This window comes from Phocoena sinus, chromosome 1 (genome assembly GCF_008692025.1).
Source record: "Phocoena sinus isolate mPhoSin1 chromosome 1, mPhoSin1.pri, whole genome shotgun sequence".
Classification (NCBI taxonomy): Eukaryota; Metazoa; Chordata; class Mammalia; order Artiodactyla; family Phocoenidae; genus Phocoena; species Phocoena sinus.
The window spans coordinates 16,148,710-16,169,690 of record NC_045763.1 but is presented as its reverse complement, the minus strand read 5'-3'; the positions used below and the strand labels follow the sequence as shown (position 1 = coordinate 16,169,690).

The window sequence follows — 20,981 nt, the reverse complement described above, 5'->3', positions numbered from 1 at the left end:
GCTCTTACAGTAACAATTTTTAATTTGATGACCAGTGTGACATGCTAGCATATATTGGTTTTAACAGAATGAGTGTAGTGGGACTCTAGAAGGAACAAAGAGCTGACAAAGAAAGGAAGACATTTTTTTCAGAGAGCAATTTAGTTGGATTTCATTAATGATAGAAGGAAGACTTGTGTTAGTATTTCTAACCCAGCAAACTGTGAGGGATCCATTAAGATCTACAGTCAGGCTGGGTGTCTATGCTATAGATAGTTTTCATGGTAAGGGTGTATTTGCATTTCACATGAAGTTTAGAGGCCCAGTTTTTGAAGCAGATTTGTAACTGTGATGATTTCTGCCTGTGAATTTTTGTAATTGTTCAAGTGACCAGTCTCAAGTCACATAACTAGTTAAAAAAAAAAAAGAAGATGCTTCAGTTAAGGGTCCTCTTTTTTGTTAGGAATAACAGCTTTATCAAACATAATTTTCCATCACTTTAGTTATCTCATTTAGGATTTCATGGTCAAAAATTGTAGTGGTGGTGTAAATTACAGTGATGACGTTCTAAGACATCCCCCTCCAAAAAAAAGATCACATCTAAATTGAATGCCTAGTACCCATCTTCGCATCCAGAAGTGTTTGGTGTGCTCATCAGTCCTGACTTGAGCAGCACAGCAGAGACAGTAAATTGTAAGTACTCTGTGTCGATATTATAAAAAATATTCTTGTTCTAGTTGTTGAATGTTGGACCACGGAGATCTCAACCTGGACAGCGAAGAGAACCCAGAAAGATCATCACAGTCTCTGTAAAAGAAGACGTGCACCTGAAAAAGGCAGAGAACGCCTGGAAGCCCAGCCAAAAACGAGACAGCCAAGCTGAGGATCCTGAAAACATTAAAACCCAGGTGAGAACAGAAGCACACTCTAACACTGTTTTGGAATTATAATATTGTTTTAATTTGTCTTTTTGCCCTGTTATTATATGTAGAGGTTTTAGTTTAAGATTTTTTCTGATTTTTTTCATATTACAAGCATTATTCTAAAAGCTATCATAGATGCCAGCCACCTACTGTTTTCTCTTGAAATTGCATTCTGTGTGCTTTTCAAAACAGACACTATATTTAGAGGGCTCACATATCATAGAATTCTGTCATTCAGGTTTAGAACAATATTTGCTTTTCTTAAAAATGTGTTTTTAGATTCTCAGTCATTACCCTGTGCTAGTCTAGTTAGTATATTACTTTATGTTTCATTTCTAATAAGTTAGAATTTAGAAACCCATCTTCTTCATAGTCATTTGTAATAAAATTGAAGTCTTTGCATCTCTCTGTACATATCCTGCCCTCAGAACTCCTTAGGGTAAATTGAATGAATTCCTTTAATCCACACAAAATTATTTTTGTGTGTCAAATTATACAAAGTCTCTATTCATCTTTTGCTGTACGCACAATGCTAGTTCCTATCCCTGGGTTACCTCTATTATATCCTTTGGATGTTTTTGATACTAATTAAGATACTAATTTGATACTAATTAAGATGCTAATATAATGTATCTCATAGGGCATTGTGAAGATTAAATGAAGCAGTATAAAGGACTTGGCAGGTTCCTGGAGCCCAGTTACGTACTTAGTGTGATAATGTTCCTGGGAAAGAGATGTGCCTTACAAATCCCGATTTTGATTGAGCACACACAGAGCCCCATACATAGTAGATACTCAATAAATACTTGTTAAACAGTATGCTAACCAGCAAAGTTGTTCATACAAAGTCAGGACCAAGATGAACTGATCCAACACAAAGCCATGTTGTCCAGCCTTAATTGGCTGCTTGCCTTTGTTCATCTTTCTAGTAATTGCCCCAGACATTTGTCCCTACGTACATCCTTCTCCAGATTCACTAAAATCAAGTACCTAATCTTTCCTCCATTTCTTCTCAATGTATCTCAACTTTTTTTTTTTTTTTAAAGCATCTCCTTCATCCCTCCCTCCAGTCCCTCTGAGAATTACTTAATGAATAGGGACCTAAAAGGTTTGCAAAGATAGTTAAAATCCCTGCTAAATCTTTGTCATTGAAGATGAAAAGATCTTGTTTTAGTATTTAAGGCACTTGTATTAGTGCCGTATTTCATTAGATTCTTACAACACCTATGAAGGAAGGAATAGATATTGTCTCTTTTTTCTTCTTCCTAGAAGACACTGAAGCTTTAAGAGATTGTTACTCACAGTGTTGTGGTTACTGAATAGTCTGTTTGTTGTGACTTGTAATTTGCCTCTTTACTCTGTAACAGAATCCTCCCCATGATTTTTTTTAAATTTTTTATTGAAGTATAGTTGATTTACAATGTTGTGTTGGTTTCTAGTATATAGCAGAATGACTCAGATATATGTGTGTGTGTGTGTGTGTGTGTGTGTGTGTGTGTATGTATATCATACATGTATTCTTTTTCATATTCTTTTCCATTATGGTTTATTATAGGATATTGAATATAGTTCCCTGTGCTATACAGTAGGACCTTGTGGTTTATCTATTTTATATGTAGTAGTGTGTATCTGCTAATTTCAAACTCTAATTTATCCCTCCCCCACCCCCTTTCCCCTTTGGTAACCATAAATTTGTTTTCTGTGTCTGTGAGTCTGTTTCTGTTTTGTAGATAAGTGCATTTGTGTCATATTTTAGATTTTACATCATATAAGTGATATCATATGGTATTTGTCTTTCTGACTTACTTCACTTAGTATGATAATCTCTAGGTCCATCCATGTTGCTGCAAATGGCATTATTTCATTCTTTCTTATGGTTGAGTAATATTCCATTTTATATATATATCTCACATCTTCTTTATCCATTCATCTGTCGATGGACATTTAGGTTGTTTCCGTATCTTGGCTATTGTAAATAATGCTGCTATGAACATTGGGGGTGCATGTATCTTTTCCAATTATAGTTTTATCTGGATATATGCCCAGGAGTGGAATTGCTGGATCATAAGGCTATTCTATTTTTAGTTTTTTAAGGAACATCCATACTGTTTTCCATAGTGGCTGCACCAGTTTACATTCCCACCAACAGTGTAGGGGGGTTCCCTTTTCTCTACACCCTCTCTAGCATTTGTTATTTGTAGACTTTTTAGTGATGGCTATTCTGACCAAGTTCTCTCCATTATTAATTTCAGAAACAGAAGAATAATTATACTGACTTCGAGATGTCATTAATTAGCTAAGTTTTCTTTAGTGAATAGATAAAGCAAATACAGTGCAGTATTAATAGACTTCTTTTTCAGGGCCAGTGCAACCTCCTTTTTCTTGACACTTTTTCTTCTTAATACAGAACATCTTTGCTTCATTCCCTCTCTTTTTTGTGTTTTTATTCTTCTCCTCTGCACAGGTATACCCCATGTTGACCTGTTGCTCCTGCTACCTGTTATTCTATTTCTTCCCTTTTGTCAAAACAACAGTTTTATTGTTGCCTCCACTTCCAGAAAACTCATTCACCCTGACTTTTGTTCCTACCACTGTATTTATAACAACATTATGAATGACCACCAATGACCTTATTTTTCCTGTATCGTAAGATTTAATCTTTTCCTTGAAACATTTCTAGAAAATCATTGCTAATGACGTGTCTAGACTACTTCCACATACATACACTCCTGTTGTGGTTCCACTGCTGGGGTTCCCTGCTTCATCTTTCTTCTCTTGATACAGTATTCCCACTGCTGCTGCCTGACTCATCTACCTGAGAGGCTGATTTTTATCTCTTCACTCTAGCTTTTAATCTATCATTTAAGTCCTATCATTTTCTCTCCCAACTAGTGCACACTAGTCCTCTGATCTGTTTTGGGGTTTTTTAAAATATTTATTTACTTATTATTTATTTGGTTGCGCTGGGTCTTAGTTGTAGCAGTCGGGCTCCTTAGTTGTGGCATGCAAACTCTTAGTTGCAGCATGCATGTGGGATCTAGTTCCCTGACCAGGGATGGAACCTGGGGCCCCTGCATTAGAAGCACAGAGTCTTAACCACTGCACCACCAGGGAAGTCCCTAGTCCTCTGATCTTTCCTTGTTGTTTTCTATCCCTGAAATAGAAGAGCCTCAATAACAATTCCTTCCTAAAATATTTTCCCCTTCCTAAAATGTCTTCTTCCCCTTTTTTTCATTTAGCCAGCTTTTTCTGCCCTTCATAATCTGGCCCTATTCTCATTTCCTTCTAAAGGTATTTCCTGACTAACCCATTGCCTCTGACCTCTCTTGTACCTAAATGACTCACTTCTCTGGCTTCTAATCAATTTCGTGCTTTGCTCTATCATTTCTCTTGTAACTTTCTTGTCTTTGCAGCTATATTTTAATGGTTTTGATTACTGTGCCATATGCTTCATTTGTACTTAATACAGAATTTTGGGAGCATCAGATAGATATTCAGTTATAATGAATAAATGATTTTCAGTCATTTTTTGATGCTGGAGATTTCCTTCTTTTTTTTTTTTTTTTTTTTTTCCCGGTATGCGGGCCTCTCACTGTTGTGGCCTCTCCCGTTGCGGAGCGCAGGCTCAGCGGCCATGGCTCATGGGCCCAGCCGCTCCGCGGCACGTGGGATCTTCCCAGGCCGGGGCACGTACCTGTGTCCCCTGCATCGGCAGGCGGACTCTCAACCACTGCGCCACCAGGGAAGCCCTCATTCTTTTTTTTAATTGAGGTATAAATTGACATAGACTAATGTAATGTAATAGAACATTACATTAGTTTCAGGTGTACAACATAATGATTCAGTATTTGTATAAATATTGCAAAATGATCACCACAATTAGTCTAATTAACATGCAGAATTACAAAATTTTTTTCTTCTGATAAGAACTTTTCAAATATGCAACACAGTATTGTTTTTTTAATTTTTATTGGAGTATAGGTGATTTACAATGTTGTGTTAGTTTCAGGTGTACAGCAAAGTGAATCGGTTATATGTATATCCACTCTTTTTTAGATTCTTTTTCCATATAGGTCATTACAAAGTATTAAGTAGAGTTCCCTGTGCTGTACAGTAGTTCCTTATTAGTTATCTGTTTTATATATAATACTGTGTATATGTTAATCCCAATCACCCCATTTATCCCTCCCTCCCCTTCCCCCCTGATAACCATAAATTTGTTTTCTACATCTGTGACTCTGTTTCTGTTTTGTAAATAAGTTCATTTGTACCCTTTTTTTTTTTCAGATTCCACATATAAGCCATATCATAGGATATTTGCAACACAGTATTTTTTTTTTTTTTAATTAAGTTATTTATTTATTTATTTTTGGCTGTGATGGGTCTTCACTGCTGTGTGAGAGCTTTCTGTGGTTGCAGCATACGGTGGCTGCTCTTCATTGCGGTGCACAGGCTTCTCATTGTGGTGGCTTCTCTTGTTGCAGAGCATGGGCTCTAGGCTGCAGGCTTCAGTAGTTGTGGCACGTGGGCTCAGTAGTTGTGGCGCACAGGCGTAGTTGCTTCGTGGCATGTGGGATCTTCCCGGACCAGGAATCGACCCCATGTCCCCTGCATTGACAGGTGGATTCTTAGGCACTTTGTCACCGAGGAAGTCCCGCAACAGAGTATTATGAACTGTAGTCACTTGCTGTACGTTACTTCAATAAACGACCTTATTATTATCCTGTTTTTATAAGCTTAAATTATCTTCTGATATATTTGAAGATCTGAAGGTTGAGTTTTGTTTTTATTTTATTTTGTTTTTATGTAAAGCACAGATTAAAGTTTTAGACCTAAATGATACTGTCTCAGTTGATACAGGCAATTTAGAGAAGTGCAGTGACTCCCCTGTCTCTAATAAACTTGAAAAAATTTTTTTTCTTTATAAAAGTGTTACTGACTCATTGCTTAAAAAGTTGATAGTATAATTTTTTTTTAATGTATTTACTATCTTCTGCCTAGAGAAAACTGTTGACATAGGGGTACATATACTAAAAATCCTTGTATTCAGATATAAATTATATAGGGATCGGGATCAAACAAAACATTTTATAGGCCTTTTCAGGTTATTGTATCATGATTTCATAGATTTTTACAACTTCATATTTTTACTGAGGTGTCATTTACATTTAGTAAAATTTACTTTTTTGTGTATAGTTTTATAATTGTTGACACACACACACAGTCATATAACTACCACCACAATCAAGATACAGAACATTTCCATCAGCCCCCTGAAATTTTCATGTACTGCTTTGTATTCATCCTCTCACGCCCATGCCCACCTCTGGCAGTCAGCCATGTGTTTGTCCCTATAATGTTGCCTTTTCCAGAACGTCATTTAAATGGAATCATTCTGGTGCTTCCCTGGTGGCGCAGTGGTTGAGAGTCCGCCTGCCGATGCAGGGGACACGGGTTCGTGCCCCGGTCCGGGAAGATCCCACATGCCGTGGAGTGGCTGGACCCGTGAGCCCTGGCCACTGAGCCTGTGTGTCCAGAGCCTGTGCTCCGCAACGGGAGAGGCCACAACAGTGAGAGGCCCACATACCGCAAAAAAAAAAAAAAAAAAAAGTTTAAATGGAATCATTCTGAATAAAGCTTCTTTTACTCAGCATATACATTTGATATTCACTCATAATATTACGTGTATTATTAGGTTATTCTTTTTTATTACTGGATCCATTCACAGGGTAAACAGTTTCCAGGTTTTAGCAGTGATGAATAAAATTGCTATGAACATTCACATATAGGATTTGTGTGAACATATGTTTTTGTTTCTTTGGGGTAGATTCCTAGCTATAGGATCAGTGAGTTGTATGCTAAACATAGGTTTAAGTTTATTAGAAAATACCAAACTCTTTTCCAGGATGTTACTGGCAAGGCATGAGAGTTTCAGTAATTCAGTCTTCATCAGCACTTACTATTTTCTGCTCTGTAAATTTTAACCATTCTAATGGATGTGTGATAATATCTCATTGTAGTTTTAATCTGCATTTCTCAAATGACAAATATGTTGAATAAGCACATCTTTTCATGTGCTTCTTTGCCATTTGTGTATCTTCTTTGGTGAAATTTTGTTTATATCTTTTGGCCTGTTTCATTGGTTGGTGCTGTCTTATCATTGAGTTTTGAGAATTTTTTTTTTTACTCTGGATATAAATCCTTTATCAAATGTATATTTTGCATAAATTTTCTCCCAGTCTGTGGTTTGTCTTTTCATTCTCTTAATAGTGTCTTTTGCCAAGTAGAAGTTTTTAACTTCGATGATGCTCAATTTATCTGTGTTTTCATTCATACATTGTGCTTTTGCTGTCTTACCTAAAAAATCTTTGCATATAAGAATAGAAAGCTTTGTCCTGTGTTCTGTTCTAGAAGTTTTTAGTTTTGGGTTTCACGTTTTGGTCTGTGATCCAGTTTTAGTTAATTTTTGTGTTACATGCAAGGTGTGAATCAAGATTCTTTTTTTTTGTTTGTTTATGGATATTCAGTTGTTCCAGCACCATTTGTTGAAAAGACTATCCTTTCTCTGTTGAATTTCCTTTGTACCTTTGTTGAAAATCAATTCATCACATATGTATGAATCTGTTTCTAGGCTTTTCATTCTGTTCCAGTGATCTGTTGTGTCTGTCCTCTGGCCAGTATCACACTGTCTATGCATAGTAGCTTCATGTATATAGTAAATGTTGAAATTAGGTTGTAGGAGTCTTCCACATTTTGTTATTTTTCAAAATTGTTAAGCTACTCTAGTTTTTTGTTTTTCCATTTAAATTGTAGAATCAGCTTCTTGATTTCTACTCTCCCGCCCCTCCAGCCCCCCCCCCCAAAAAAAAACCCTACTGGGATTTTTATTTCAGTTGTGTTAAATCTGTAGGTCTCTTCGGAGAAAACTGGCAACTTAACAATAATGAGTCTTACAATACATGAACATGATATAGATCTCTATTTATTTCAGTCCTCCTTGATTTCTTTCATCAGTGACTTGTACGTTTCATCGCACAACTCCTATGAATATTTTGATAATTCTTATCTAAGTACTTCATGGTTTTGGTGCTGTTATAGATTGTACTTTTAAAAAATGTAATTTCTAGTTGTTTGTTGCTAATACATAAAAATAAAATTGAGTTCTATGTATTGACTTGTGTTCTACAAATCTGCTAGACTCACTTATTAATTCTAGTGTCTCTTTTTATAGATGCCTTATGATTTTCTGTGGAGACAATCATATCATTTGTGAATAGGGAGTTTTATCTCTTCCTTTACGATCCATATGGGCTGTAGTTCTTTTTCTTTGCATTATTCCACTGAATAGGACCTCCAGTAAGATTTTGAATAGGAATGGTGGGAACAGATATTTTTGCCTTGCTCCCAATCTTAGGGGGAAAGCACTCATTCTTTCACCATTAAGTAGGGCTGTCCATAGCCTTTTTCTAGTTAAGGAAGTTCACTTCTATTTCTGATTTGATGAGGGTTTCTATAACATCATTTTAAAAGGCTCCTGCCTACTATTTTATACCATGATTTGTATTATACCATAATGTAGACAAGTTCCTATTTTAAGACATTTAAGTTTTTGCTGTAAAGGGTTGTTGATGGAAGTTATGATGGCTAAAACCTTTTTTTAACCTATCCTTAAATATGAATAAATTTCTGAAAGTATAATTGCTGGTTTAAAGGGCACTTCACAGTTTTAAGAGTTTCAGTACACATTGCCAAATTGCCCTTGGAAATGTACCAAATTATAGTCCCACCAGTGAAGTGGAAAACATACCTAGTTCCTTGAATTCTCATCTGTAGTGAAAAAGAGGTGGTGTAAATTTTTACTAGATGTTAAAATAGATGGATTTAATTATTTCTATGACTAGTTCACAATCTTTGTTAATAATTTAGGAAATCACACTTATAAATTATAAACAAAATATTAATCCTTATAGAAAGCATCATATTGTCACAGTTAATATAATATTCTTTTCTTTTTTGTGGTCCTTCTAGGAACTTTTTAGAAAAGTTCGAAGTATCTTAAATAAATTGACACCACAGATGTTCAATCAACTGATGAAGCAAGTGTCAGGACTTACTGTTGACACAGAGGAGCGGCTGAAAGGAGTCATTGACCTGGTCTTTGAGAAGGCTATTGACGAACCCAGTTTCTCTGTGGCTTACGCAAACATGTGTCGATGTCTAGTAACGGTAAGAAGAGAGGAAGGAGTAAAACCAGAAATCTCCAAGAGGTATATTCTCCCCTCACTACACATTCTTCCCAGAGTGTTAATGGGGCAGAGTAAAGGGGAGAATATATTTTTAGTACTTTATATAATAGCCTCATTGTATAAAAATAATCTTGCTTTTTTAAAATATCTACTCACGTCTGGAGGGAATATGGAGATGAGACTGAAATAGGCATGATATGGTCCCATGCAATGTGAGGAAGATCAAGTAAGGTTTAAATTTCTACTGTGAAATTTTTGTCATGGGCAACCAGTTTTTCCTGGGGTGTCATCTTATAGAAATAAAGCAAATGCTTACATTTACATTTAGATTCAAAATTGAAAAACATGTTGATTCTAAGTCTAGCCTTGGTAAAAAGTGATAGGGTAGTTGTGGTCATAAAGGTTTCAAACTGATGATACTATCTTAGAAACTATTAGATTTCTTTCTCTTTACATTGTCCACAGCCTGTCAAATCTAGGGCAAGAAAGAATGGGAGACCAAAGAGCTTCTGGTTAGTGTTCACTGTCCTCTATTCTGCAGTCATAAAACTGCCATGTACCATCTGTGTTTTCTCTGCCTGTTACTGTTACCAAGGTACTTGTATCAGAAATGTGTGTCCTTTAACATTTGAGTTTTTTCTTAAGTATCACAACTTATTATCATTGTGCCTCACTATGAAAATTCAGAATTCCATCATTTTATACCAGTATTTTTGAGTACCTGTGTCAAAGGTAGGTAAGTCTGTTGGGACTTGGAAAAGGTACATTTTCTGTCTTTAAGGTACTAAAAATCCATATTGGAAAAAACAACATTAGCACGAAAAAAATCACTTATAAGGTATTTTGTGATATTACAGTGTGTTGATGTCTGAATGGGTGGTTTAGCCTGAAAAATCAAGTTGAAGGAAAAAGAAATCACTATATTCGTGGGAGAATGACAAACTTTTCTGAAGCAAGTAGAGTTTGAGTTCAGCCTGGACGGAAGGGAGTGGGGGGTGGGTACAAGTATAGAGAAGGAAGAACGTATTCCATGCAGGCTCAAGTCTAAGGCAACAAGCATGGCATAATGATTCCAACCACTGACTTTGGAGTATCATAGTTCTAGGCTTAAAATTTTAAGTTTAAAATTTAAATTTGAATTCCAACTCTGCCATCTGCTGACTTTATAACCTCAGAATAGTTACATAACTTCTTTAAGCCTCATTTTTTAATCCATAAAATAAGATTAATTCATACAATTTAAGGTTATTATATTGATAAAATTAATTAAAATAAATGAGATTGCATATGTTAACGTCCTAGCTCAGTATTTGGCGTGTCGTAAGCCCTAAATGATTCAAAACTAAATTGATGGTGGAAAAGATTGTGAAGATCTTAAAGTGCTAGATGTAGAATGAGGATGATTATAATAGCAGAAACCATCTATTTAGCGCCTATTAGGTTGCACTATGGGTAGGTGGTTTACATTTGTCATTTTAACAGTTTTTATAACCCTGAAAGGTCAGTGTTATTAGCCCCACTTTATTGAATAAGAAACTGGGCTTAAAAAAGGGTAAATAACTTGCCCAAGGTCACATACCTAGTAAGTGGCAGTGCTAGAGCTCAAATCTAGGATTATTTAACTCCATCACTTGCCATATTGCCTTCTAACATACACAGTTATCTGAAAGCAAACTGATTCTTCAGCTCATGCCTCTCATTTTCATTGTGACAGCCATGACATCATGTAGTCAGAAATTAGAACTAGGACTAGATCCCAGATCTTCTGGTTCATACTTTTGTGCTCTTTACCAATTTTTGAACTTAATGCTACAAGCAATGAAGGGTTGTTAATTTTTTTTAAAAGAAGAATACTCTTGCTGAAAATAACCCTTGAAAAGGCCTGGGCATAATACAAGTTATTTTGGAATGGGAAGAATTCACAGATAAGCCAACCATTTATGGGACTTTTGTTATGATATACCCTCTTATAATAAGATTTTTTTAACTATTGGATTTTTTTAGATTACAAAACAACCACCTATTGGAATAAGTCAAACAAAATAGGGATAAACACAGAGAAAGGTAAATACTCCTCACTTGCAGCCTCAGCCAGTTAAGCTTCCTTTCTTTCCAAGGCGAGCAACGTGAACGATTTGGTTGTACCCTTCCACAATTTTCTTTATATTCATAAAATCATATAAAAATATATACATATGTATAAAGAGGATATTTAAAATTTTCTCTTTAATTGAATTATATCATGGTTTTTGTATTTTGCTTTTTTTTCCACTTAGTATGTTTTGGGCATTCCGCTAGGTCATTCCAGATAGATTTTACTCATACCTTTTTAGTAGTTGCATATTTCGCATTACACACACACTCACACACACACACACACACACATAAAATTTTTCCATTCATTTTCCTCTCTTCTGCCCCTGCCCCCCCACCCCCACCCCATGTTGTTTCTACTTTTTTGTTTTGGAGGTTTTTTTGTAACTGGAAGCAGCACTGCAATAAACAACTAAGTATATTTATTCTTACATGCTGGAGCTTTTACTTCTTTAGCATAAGTTCCCCCAAAGTTATATCATATACCAAAGGATATATATGTTTTTAAACTTTTTTTATTGCAGTATAACAGAAATACATGCAGTTTGGGAAAAGAAAAATTGCTCATTTTAGTTTTTGTTAAATTAATGATGTAAGTACTCTCTTAATGGTTAATTTTAAGCTGCCAACAGTTTGACACTTGACTCACAAATTCCTGTTTAACAATTGGCCCTCATGAACTAGGGTGAACCAGCTTTAGTACACCACTACAACATGTACACAGAAAAATGTACAAATCGTTAGTTTATAGCTCATTGTATATCAGCAAAGTGAACACACCTACCACCCTGGTCAGTAAGTGTAATTATACCTTTCTTTCTTCCTTAAAGGTGACCACTGTCCTAACTTCTAACACCATAGCTAACTTACTTTTGAGATTTATTTTATTTTATTTAAGGGTGATTTATTTTACTTAAGGGTGGCAGTGGGAATAGTCATAGATTTCTAATACAAACCAAATACAAAAATCAAACAACCATAAGAATAATGAAAATCTAAATATGAAAAGCTAATCTTTTAGGAGAAAAATAAGGAGACTATCTTTATGAACTTTGAGTAGGGAAAAATTTCTTCAGCAAGAATCAAAATGAATAATCTATAAAGGAGAAAAATATCAAATTTGTTAAAATTTATAACCCTTGGTGCAGCAAATGATGCTGTAAATAAAAAAGATAAAGCCACAGCCTGGGAGAATCTATTTGGAATACATATAGCTACCAAAATATTAGAATCCAGAATTGAGGAGGGCAAAAAAGCAAATCAGTAAGAAAAAAAACAGCCCAATTAAAAAATGGACAATTCATAGAAATGAAAATCCATTGGCTCATAAACTTAAGATACTCAGTGTTATTCATTATTAGGGAAATGACAAGATAAAATACGGTTCTATGCAAGTCACATCCATGAGAGTAAGAAAAAAGAAACCATTTTGAAGTGTCGAGAAAGAGAATATAATCACTTTGGAGAGTAATTGGGTAACAACAGTGAAGATGTTCATATACTATATCCCAGTAATTTCACTTCTTGGTATATACCCCAGAGAAATTCCCAGTTGTGCACTAGGAATCATATATTAGAATGTTTATTTATGTATTGATTTTAATAGTGAACAATAGGAAACAACTGTAAAAAGCCTAAAGAAGACAATAAGAATATACCACAATTTATTTGGTCAGTGGATTTGAATAGTAATACATACACACAGTAGTTAAAATTAATGATGTAGGAATTCTCTGGCGGTCCAGTGGTTAGGACTTGGCACTTTCACTGCTGTGGCCCGGGTTCAGTTCCTGCTTAGGGAACTAAGATCCTGCAAGCCACATGGAGCAGCCAAAAAAATAAAAATGAAAATTAATGATGTAGGGGCTTCCCTGGTGGCGCACTGGTTAAGAAGCCGCCTGCCAACACAGGGGACACGAGTTTGATCCCTGTTGCGGGAAGATCCCACATGCCGCAGAGCAACTAAGCCCATGTGCCACAACTACTGAACCTGCACTCTAGAGCCCTCGAGCCACAACTACTGAAGCCCACACTCCTAGAGCCCATGCTCCGCAACAAGAGAAGCCACCTCAATGAGAAGTCCACGCACCGCAATGAAGAGTAGCCCCTGCTCGCCTCAACTAGAGAAAGCCTGCGCGGCCACGAGGACCCAATGCAGCCGAAAATAAATAAATTAAAAAAAAAATAATGATGTAATGCTAAGTGTATCAGCATAGATCAACCTGAAAAACGTTATTACCGAATTAATAGTATGACACCATCTAATGAAGTTTTTAATATGCAAAATAAAATTATTATTTATTAAATATATATAATACAATTATACAAATTGGAAATAAACACCAAATTCAAGGTAAGAGAAAGAAGGAAGTAGGATTAAGGTAAACTGTTGTGGCTTCTGGTATTGGCTGGTTAGGTGATTCAGAGCACCTTTCCATGGATAACAATTAGAAAAGCTGGTCACAATATTTTAAAAAATCTTCAATGTATCAGAGAGCTAAAAGACAGTAAAGAATTTCTAAGATCCTAGAAAAGGTAGAAGTCAGAAGAAAAGTGAGACATTTGGTAAAACTTACCCCTAGAAGAGGCAATTAAAAGTCTTGAACAGGGACTTCCCTGGTGGCGCAGTGGTTGAGCGTCCACCTGTTGATGCAGGGGACGCGGGTTCGTGCCCCGGTCCGGGAGGATCCCACGTGCCGCGGAGCGGCTGGGCCCGTGAGCCATGGCTGCTGAGCCTGCGCGTCCGGAGCCTGTGCTCCGCGACGGGAGAGGCCACAACAGTGAGAGGCCCGCGTACCGCCGGAAAAAAAAACAAAAGTCTTGAACAACTTCTTTTTCATAGACTTTCATTGGGTTACGGGCACAAAAGTTGGATGAAGGCCCACCAAAAGGAGTAGCAGAAGAGGCTCTAGTAAATCCTCCTATACTTTTGGTTGGGATCCCAAAGGACTGAATGTTTGGAACAAGGGTGAATCAGAAATTCACCCACTCTCGGGACTTCCCTGGTGGCGCAGTGGTTAAGAATCTGCATGCAAATTCAGGGCACACGAGTTCGATCCCTGGTCTAGGAGGATCCCACATGCCACGGAGCAGCTAAACCTGTGCACCACAACTACTGAGCCTGCGCTCTAGAGCCTGTGCGCCACAACTACTGAAGCCCGTGTGCCTAGAGCCTATGGTCCACAACAAGAGAAGCCACCACAATCAGAAGCCCACGCACTGCAATGTAGAGTAGCTCCTGCTCGCCGCAACTAGGGAAAGCCCTCACGCAGCAACAAAGACCCAATGTGGCCAAAAAATATAAAAAAAGAAAGAACGAAAGAAAGAAGTTCACCCACTCTCACAGGAACTGTAGTTCAACATCAAATCATCTCAATCCTTGAATTTGGATTATGGTGATTTCAGTGTTCGTGCCCCCTAGGTACCTGCAATAAGCAATCAAAAATTCTTTTTAGAGACTATCATACTAGTCTTCAAATTATTTATATGAACAGCTTTTCAAATAAACTGTCCAGCACCCAATTAAAAACAATTAGACACACAAGGAAAAAAGACAGTATGAATGAGAACCAACAACAAGCAAATGCCCTACATTGGGACCCAGATACTGGCTTTATCAGGCACAGACGGTAAATGAATATGCTTATGTTCAAGGTGATAAAGATAGATTGAAAATTTCAATAGAGAATGAGGAAGTATAAAAAGGACCAAATAGAAAGTCCAAAACTGAATATTACAATAAAATTAAGAACTCAATGGATAGATTTAACAGCATATGAGACACAGATGAAGAAAAGAATTATGAACTAGAAGATAAGTCTATAGAATCCAGATTGAAGCACAGAGACCCCCAAGAAAGGAAAATTACAGAGAGGGTAAAAGATGGTAAAATCAAATGATTTCCTACAAACCCCAAGCATGATTTTTTTTTTTTAAGGGTGAAAATAAAGGAAAGCTTTTACAACTAGTCATAGTAAAGCTAATTACAAGAAGAAAAAGATAGTAAAGAGAACAATAATTTGCAAGTTTCTTAGGACACAAAAGTCACCATATACAAATGAAAAGATTGGTAAATCAGACTACATTAAAATTAACATTTTTCATCAAAAGATGTCACACTATTAAGTGAAAATGCAAGCCACATGTTAGGAGAAGATAACTGCAACACAAAAATCCAATTAAGGACTTATATCAAAGTTTTTCTTAAAAAACTAATAGAAATCAATAAGAAAATAACTCAGTTTTTTAAATAGACAAGAGACTTACACAAACACTTCACCAAAGAGGTTATCCAAATGACCAATAAATGTGAGAAAATTAATCAACTAGATAAAAAACCATGTAGTAACACCAGATTGCTAAATTTACCAGATGTTTGCAAATATGTGAAGCAACCAGAACTCTCAAACACTGCCAGTGGGAACATATATTGTAACAGCCACTTTGGAAAAGAAGTGAGCATTATCTACAAAAGCTGAAGTTATTTTTCCTGCTATAACCAGCATTTCCATTCTTAAGTATCAATATATACCCAGCTGATAAACATACATTTCTTATGTGCCAAGAAACATATACAAAAATGTTTGTGTCATTATTCATAACGGATCAAAACTTGAAACTGCCCATCAACAGCAAAGTGGATAAATTGTTGCATGTTCATACTAGGACAGTCAACCCACACTATAACTATGTACACATGGATCTAATAAGAAAAAGCTTTAGCAGAAGAAGCCAGACCCAAAAGAATATATACTATGTGATTTGTTTATTTAAAGTTCAAAAATGAAACAGTGGTTTCATGGTGTTTGGGGATGCATATCTAGATGGTAAAACAAAGAAAAGCAAGAAAGTGTTTATTATAAAAGTATAGGGTAATGGGATTAACTGTGGAGGCTGGAAGGTGGTAGTGCTTTGAAAGGAGAATTTAAGTGAGGCTCTGGGAGGCTTTCACTGTTCATTAAGCTAAACCTTAAAAGAAAAAAAAAAGAGCAAGCAATAGAGTGAAAAATAAAAAAGTACTCTGGGCCCTTGAACTTTAATGTTTAATTTCTTAAAAATAAAAGATCTAAAGTAAATATGGCGGGACTTCCATGGGAGCACAGTGGTTAAGACTCCGCACTCCCAATGCAGGGGGCCTGGGTTTGATCCCTGGTTGGGGAACTAGATCCCACATCCATGCCTCAACTAAGGAGCCATAGGTAAGGAGCCTGCCTGCCGCAACTAAGACCCATTGCAACCAAATAAATAAATATTTATAAATAAATAAATTAAATAAATATGACAAAATACTAAGTTTTAGCAAAGTTTAGTGATGAATACATGAATGTGTGTTCTTTTATTTTAAGGGAAGAAATGGAGTTAAGCTGATTATTTTCAGATGGCATGTCTATGGGCCAATGTTGTCCAAAGTTGAAATGGTAGTATATGTTTCACTAATGCCAGCTTAAACAGATTGTTTTCCTTTAAGTTTCTGTTTCCTGTGCTGATGTTTCCTGTGAAATCAAACAAGAAGGATCTACTCTCTGCAAAGTTTTCCAAACCTTCTTGACCACAGGCAGTTTGGTTTGTTATTTTTGTTTTGTTTTGTTTTTTTGCGGTATGCGGGCCTCTCACTGTTGTGGCCTCTCCTGTTGCGGAGCACAGGCTCTGGACACGCAGGCTCAGCGGCCATGGCTCACGGGCCCAGCTGCTCCGCGGCATGTGGGATCCTCCCGGACCGGGGCACGAACCCGTGTTCCCTGCATCGGCAGGCAGACTCTCAACCACTGTGCCACCAGGGAAGCCCCTGTTTTTTTTTTTAAAAAACATAATTATTAGTTTGATAAACAGTACCTCCCAATAGAATGAGAAAAATTAAAGACAGTGAATTAAAAAATTAAGATATTACCCAGGGGAGGTGTTCTTTTTCTGTCCATTATATTCATTAAGTTATTTAAGTAAATTCTTTGTCATTATCAATATATTTTACTAAGACACACCCACAGGTCAAATTGCAAGGTCTTTGGCCTGATTCATAGTTGTAAGAAATGTATAGACCTATGTCAGTTTCATGGATTATCCCTGTTGGTCATTTGAAGTAATGGAATCTAGTTATAGTTGCCCACATAATCATAATTATGGTCCTAAGTGTAGTAGGGAGAGTAAGGAGTAGTGGGAATCATAGCAATATTTTATTGAGATGTGGGCTAAAGTTGTTACATCTAACTCATTTAATCCTCACAACCATTTTATTATCCCTATTTTATGAAAGTTAGAAAATTGCCTAAGTAGGAATTTTATACATATAGAGGTTTCGAATGTTAAATGATAGAACCCTAGCTCAAACAATGGCCTATATCAGTGGTTTTCAACTCTCAAGGGTGGTTTTGTTCTGACCTTGGGCAATGTATGGAGACATTTTTGGTTATGACTACTGGCATATTAGTGGGTAAGGCCCGGGATGCTATTAAACATCCTACAGTGCACAAGACAGCCCCCCTACAACAAAGAATTGTCCAACCCAAAATGTTAATAGTGTTGAGGTTGAGAAACCTGGTCTAGATGGTTGAGATTTTAAGATTTAAGAGAATACTTGTTTTCATTGTTCAGAGCTGGGTTTTGTTTTGTTTTGTTTCGGCCGCTCTGCGCAGCTTGTGGGATTTAGTTCCCTGATCAGGGACTGAACGCCCACTGTCGGCAGTGAAAGTGCGGAGTCCTAACCACCGGACCGCCAGGGAAGTCCCTCAGAGTAGTTTTTAAACCTTTTTTCTGCCTCTTTCTCGTTCACCTGGATCACACACCTCCATTTAAAACCTCCTTTGTTACTTTGCAGTGATATCTAGGGGAGGGCTTGAGAATACAATTATATTGTGTGTCTATTTTCCATGACATATTAAAGAGTAGGCTTTTAAGAAAGGAATTCTTTAGATTTACAGAGGAAGTTCATATAATAGTTTTGGCTTTACCAAGTTACTCTGCATATGCCATATTTATTATGTACACAGACACACTTATTTAGACATATACGCTGCTGCCTGCCTCTACCATGCTCTGCTGAGTGAAACTTCTGGCACATAAGGCTTAAGGGCACCATAAGAGATAGAAACCTGTGCCTCTGGAGTATGCTGCTGCTTCTCCTAGTTCAACTAGGAATGACTGAAGAGACCTGCAAGACCTCCTTCACAAACTGCGGGGCATTTAACTAGAACTCAGTACTCCTCTTAGGAGGAGGAGGACATCTGAATCCAGCGGCCAGTGAAGAAGAGTAGACAAGAGGAATTGCTATCCTGTATCTAAATCTGTGCTTAAATAAAATTTTAAATTGGGTTATTAGTCACTTTAATTGAGATGCTTTTGTTTTAATCAAAATTTAAAGAAAACCCCCATCTCAGAACTCCATTAGAATGTAAGTTCCTAAGGGCAGGGACTTTTTCTGGGTTTTTCCACTGCTAAATTCCTAGTGCCTAGAATGGTTCCTGGCACATAATAGACCCTCAGACATATGTCTTGAGTGAGTGGGTAGATGCATGAATGAAAGAGTAACTAACAACTTTTTATTGTATAACTTAAGACCGTACTTTTGTTACTTTTTATCTCTGCTGTGGCAGGCATGCATACCTCAGCTATAGAGAGTGGCACTAAAGGGTATATTTTTGAGCATTCTGTGTGTGTTATACCACATCCAGGACTTTTAACGTTGCCACTTTTTAAGTGCTTTAAAGCAAGACGTGAAAAGAAGGATAGGACTGATTATAGGAAGAGATACTAAGAGAACAAGGGAGACACAATTAAATCTCTTCAGAAATAAAGCCTGAAATTACAGACATGAAAAGTTGGCCTTAGGCAACAGCAAGTGGCTGGAGTCAACTGGAGGAGGAAGGATGTGCAACTTGCCTGAGGAGAGATGAAAAATGTTTGTTCTTTTTCATTTTTTTTTAAATTTTTTTTAACTTTGGCTGCATTGGGTCTTCATTGCTGCGTGCAGGCTTTCTCTAGTTGCGGCGAGCAGGGGCTACTCTTCCTTGCAGTGTGCGGGCTTCTCATTGCGGTGGCTCCTCTTGTTGTGGAGCAGGGCTCTAGGCACGCAGGCTTCAGTAGTTGTGGCAGGCGGGCTCAGTAGTTGTGGCCCGCGGGCTCTAGAGCGCAGGCTCAGTAGTTGTGGCGCACGGGCTTAGTTGGTCCGTGGCATGTGGGATCTTCCCACACCAGGGCTCAAACCCGTGTCCCCTGCATCAACAGGCAGTTTCTTTGAAGAAAAGATTGTTTTGAAGAAAAGGATTGATGAGAATTGACTTACCGTTTCATAACTTGACCACTCCCTTTTCAATCTTGTGGGTATGCCTAAGCACTGTATACCTCTTCACATGTATCTAATAGAGCTGCATTTTGATAGATGTGTTCATAATACAGATTATGTTAGGTTCATTTTTAGGTGGTAATTTACTAAGGTCAGTATATAACCACTGATAAATGATAGTATGTCACCATAGACCTATGAGTTATAGTCAGACAGTTGATTTATTGCTGTTCACTTTGCATTTTAGAGTTAGTTTGGGAGTACCACTTGTTTATATTATACTAGTCATTCCAAATACTTTACCTCAGACCAGAACATGCTTCAAGCAAAATAACTACTGGGCCATGAGTTACCACTAGCATCTTTATGTTCTGGGACAGCATTCAAAATCCTGAGCATGCTAAGCAAGGCCAGTACTTGTCCTTCTATTTTCTAGTTTCCTATTTGACTACTATAATTAACACACAGCTGATAGTCCTTGATGATTCTCAGGGAGTTTCATCCTTCTAAGGATAAGGAGTATCTACCCTCAACACTAACAAATATATTAGCAGTACAAATCCTATTGCTTGAAGAAAATGACTACCTGATGCTGACAGCATTCATATCCAAGATTGCTGGCTGACCGGTATGTGGACAGGTCTCATCACAATATGAGATGGACACTGTTAGTTTACAGTGTAATGTAATGTCACATGGTTAGTTTACTGTTGTGTGAAAATGAAAGGGTAGGTGCTCTCCAGCGAATCTAGCTTATTACCAAGCAGTCTTACTATAAAATATTCCCCCTTGACTCCCTCACTTCCTGAGAAATCATCTCCCAAACAACCCATTTGAAACACTTATGTATCTTAGTTTTGATCACGGACTACTGTTAGATGAAAATTATACTTTTTGGCATTTCCCTGGTGGCGCAGTGTTTAAGAATCTGCCTGCCAATGCAGGGGACACAGGTTCGATCCCTGGTCTGGGAAGATCCCACATGCCGCGGAGCAGCCAAGCCCATGAGCCACAGCTACTGAGCCTGCGTGCCACAACTCCTGAAGCCCTGCTCTGCAACAAGAGAAGCCACCACAATGTGAAGCCTGCGCACCACAACGAAGAGTAGCCCCCGCTCACCACAACTAGAGAAAGCCTGCACGCAGCAACAAAGACTCAACGCAGCCAAAAAATAAATTTAAAAAAAAAGTTTTAAAAAAAAGAACAAGAAAACTACAGTTGTTTAGAGAGATCTTTTTCTCACTTTTGCATGTCACCTTTCATTTTTGCTATTATCCACAATCACATCTTCAAGCATCTACCGTGTCTCCTGTTACAGACTGGATGTTTGTCTCCCTCTAAATTCGTATGTTGAAGCCCTAACCCTCAGTGTGATGGTGTTAGGAGGCAGGGCCTTTGGGAGGTAGTTAGCTTTAGATGAGGTCATAGGGTGGGGCCCCATGATGGAATTAGTGCCTTTATAAG

The 20,981-nt window shown here is 37.3% G+C and overlaps 1 protein-coding gene across 12 annotated transcripts in view; it reads left to right on the top strand.

Moving 5' to 3' along the window:
- Positions 1 to 20,981, top strand: part of EIF4G3 (eukaryotic translation initiation factor 4 gamma 3) — a 383,092-nt gene that overhangs the window by 304,960 nt on the left and 57,151 nt on the right. For 11 of the 12 annotated variants that reach the window (XM_032624986.1, XM_032624983.1, XM_032624984.1 and 8 more), the window contains 2 exons: positions 717 to 887; positions 8,931 to 9,128. In XM_032624986.1, coding sequence (XP_032480877.1) covers positions 717 to 887; positions 8,931 to 9,128 — 369 coding nt within the window. Of the gene's footprint in view, positions 1 to 716; positions 888 to 8,930; positions 9,170 to 20,981 lie in introns of all 12 variants that reach the window. The other variant, XM_032624989.1, reaches the window with a different exon arrangement.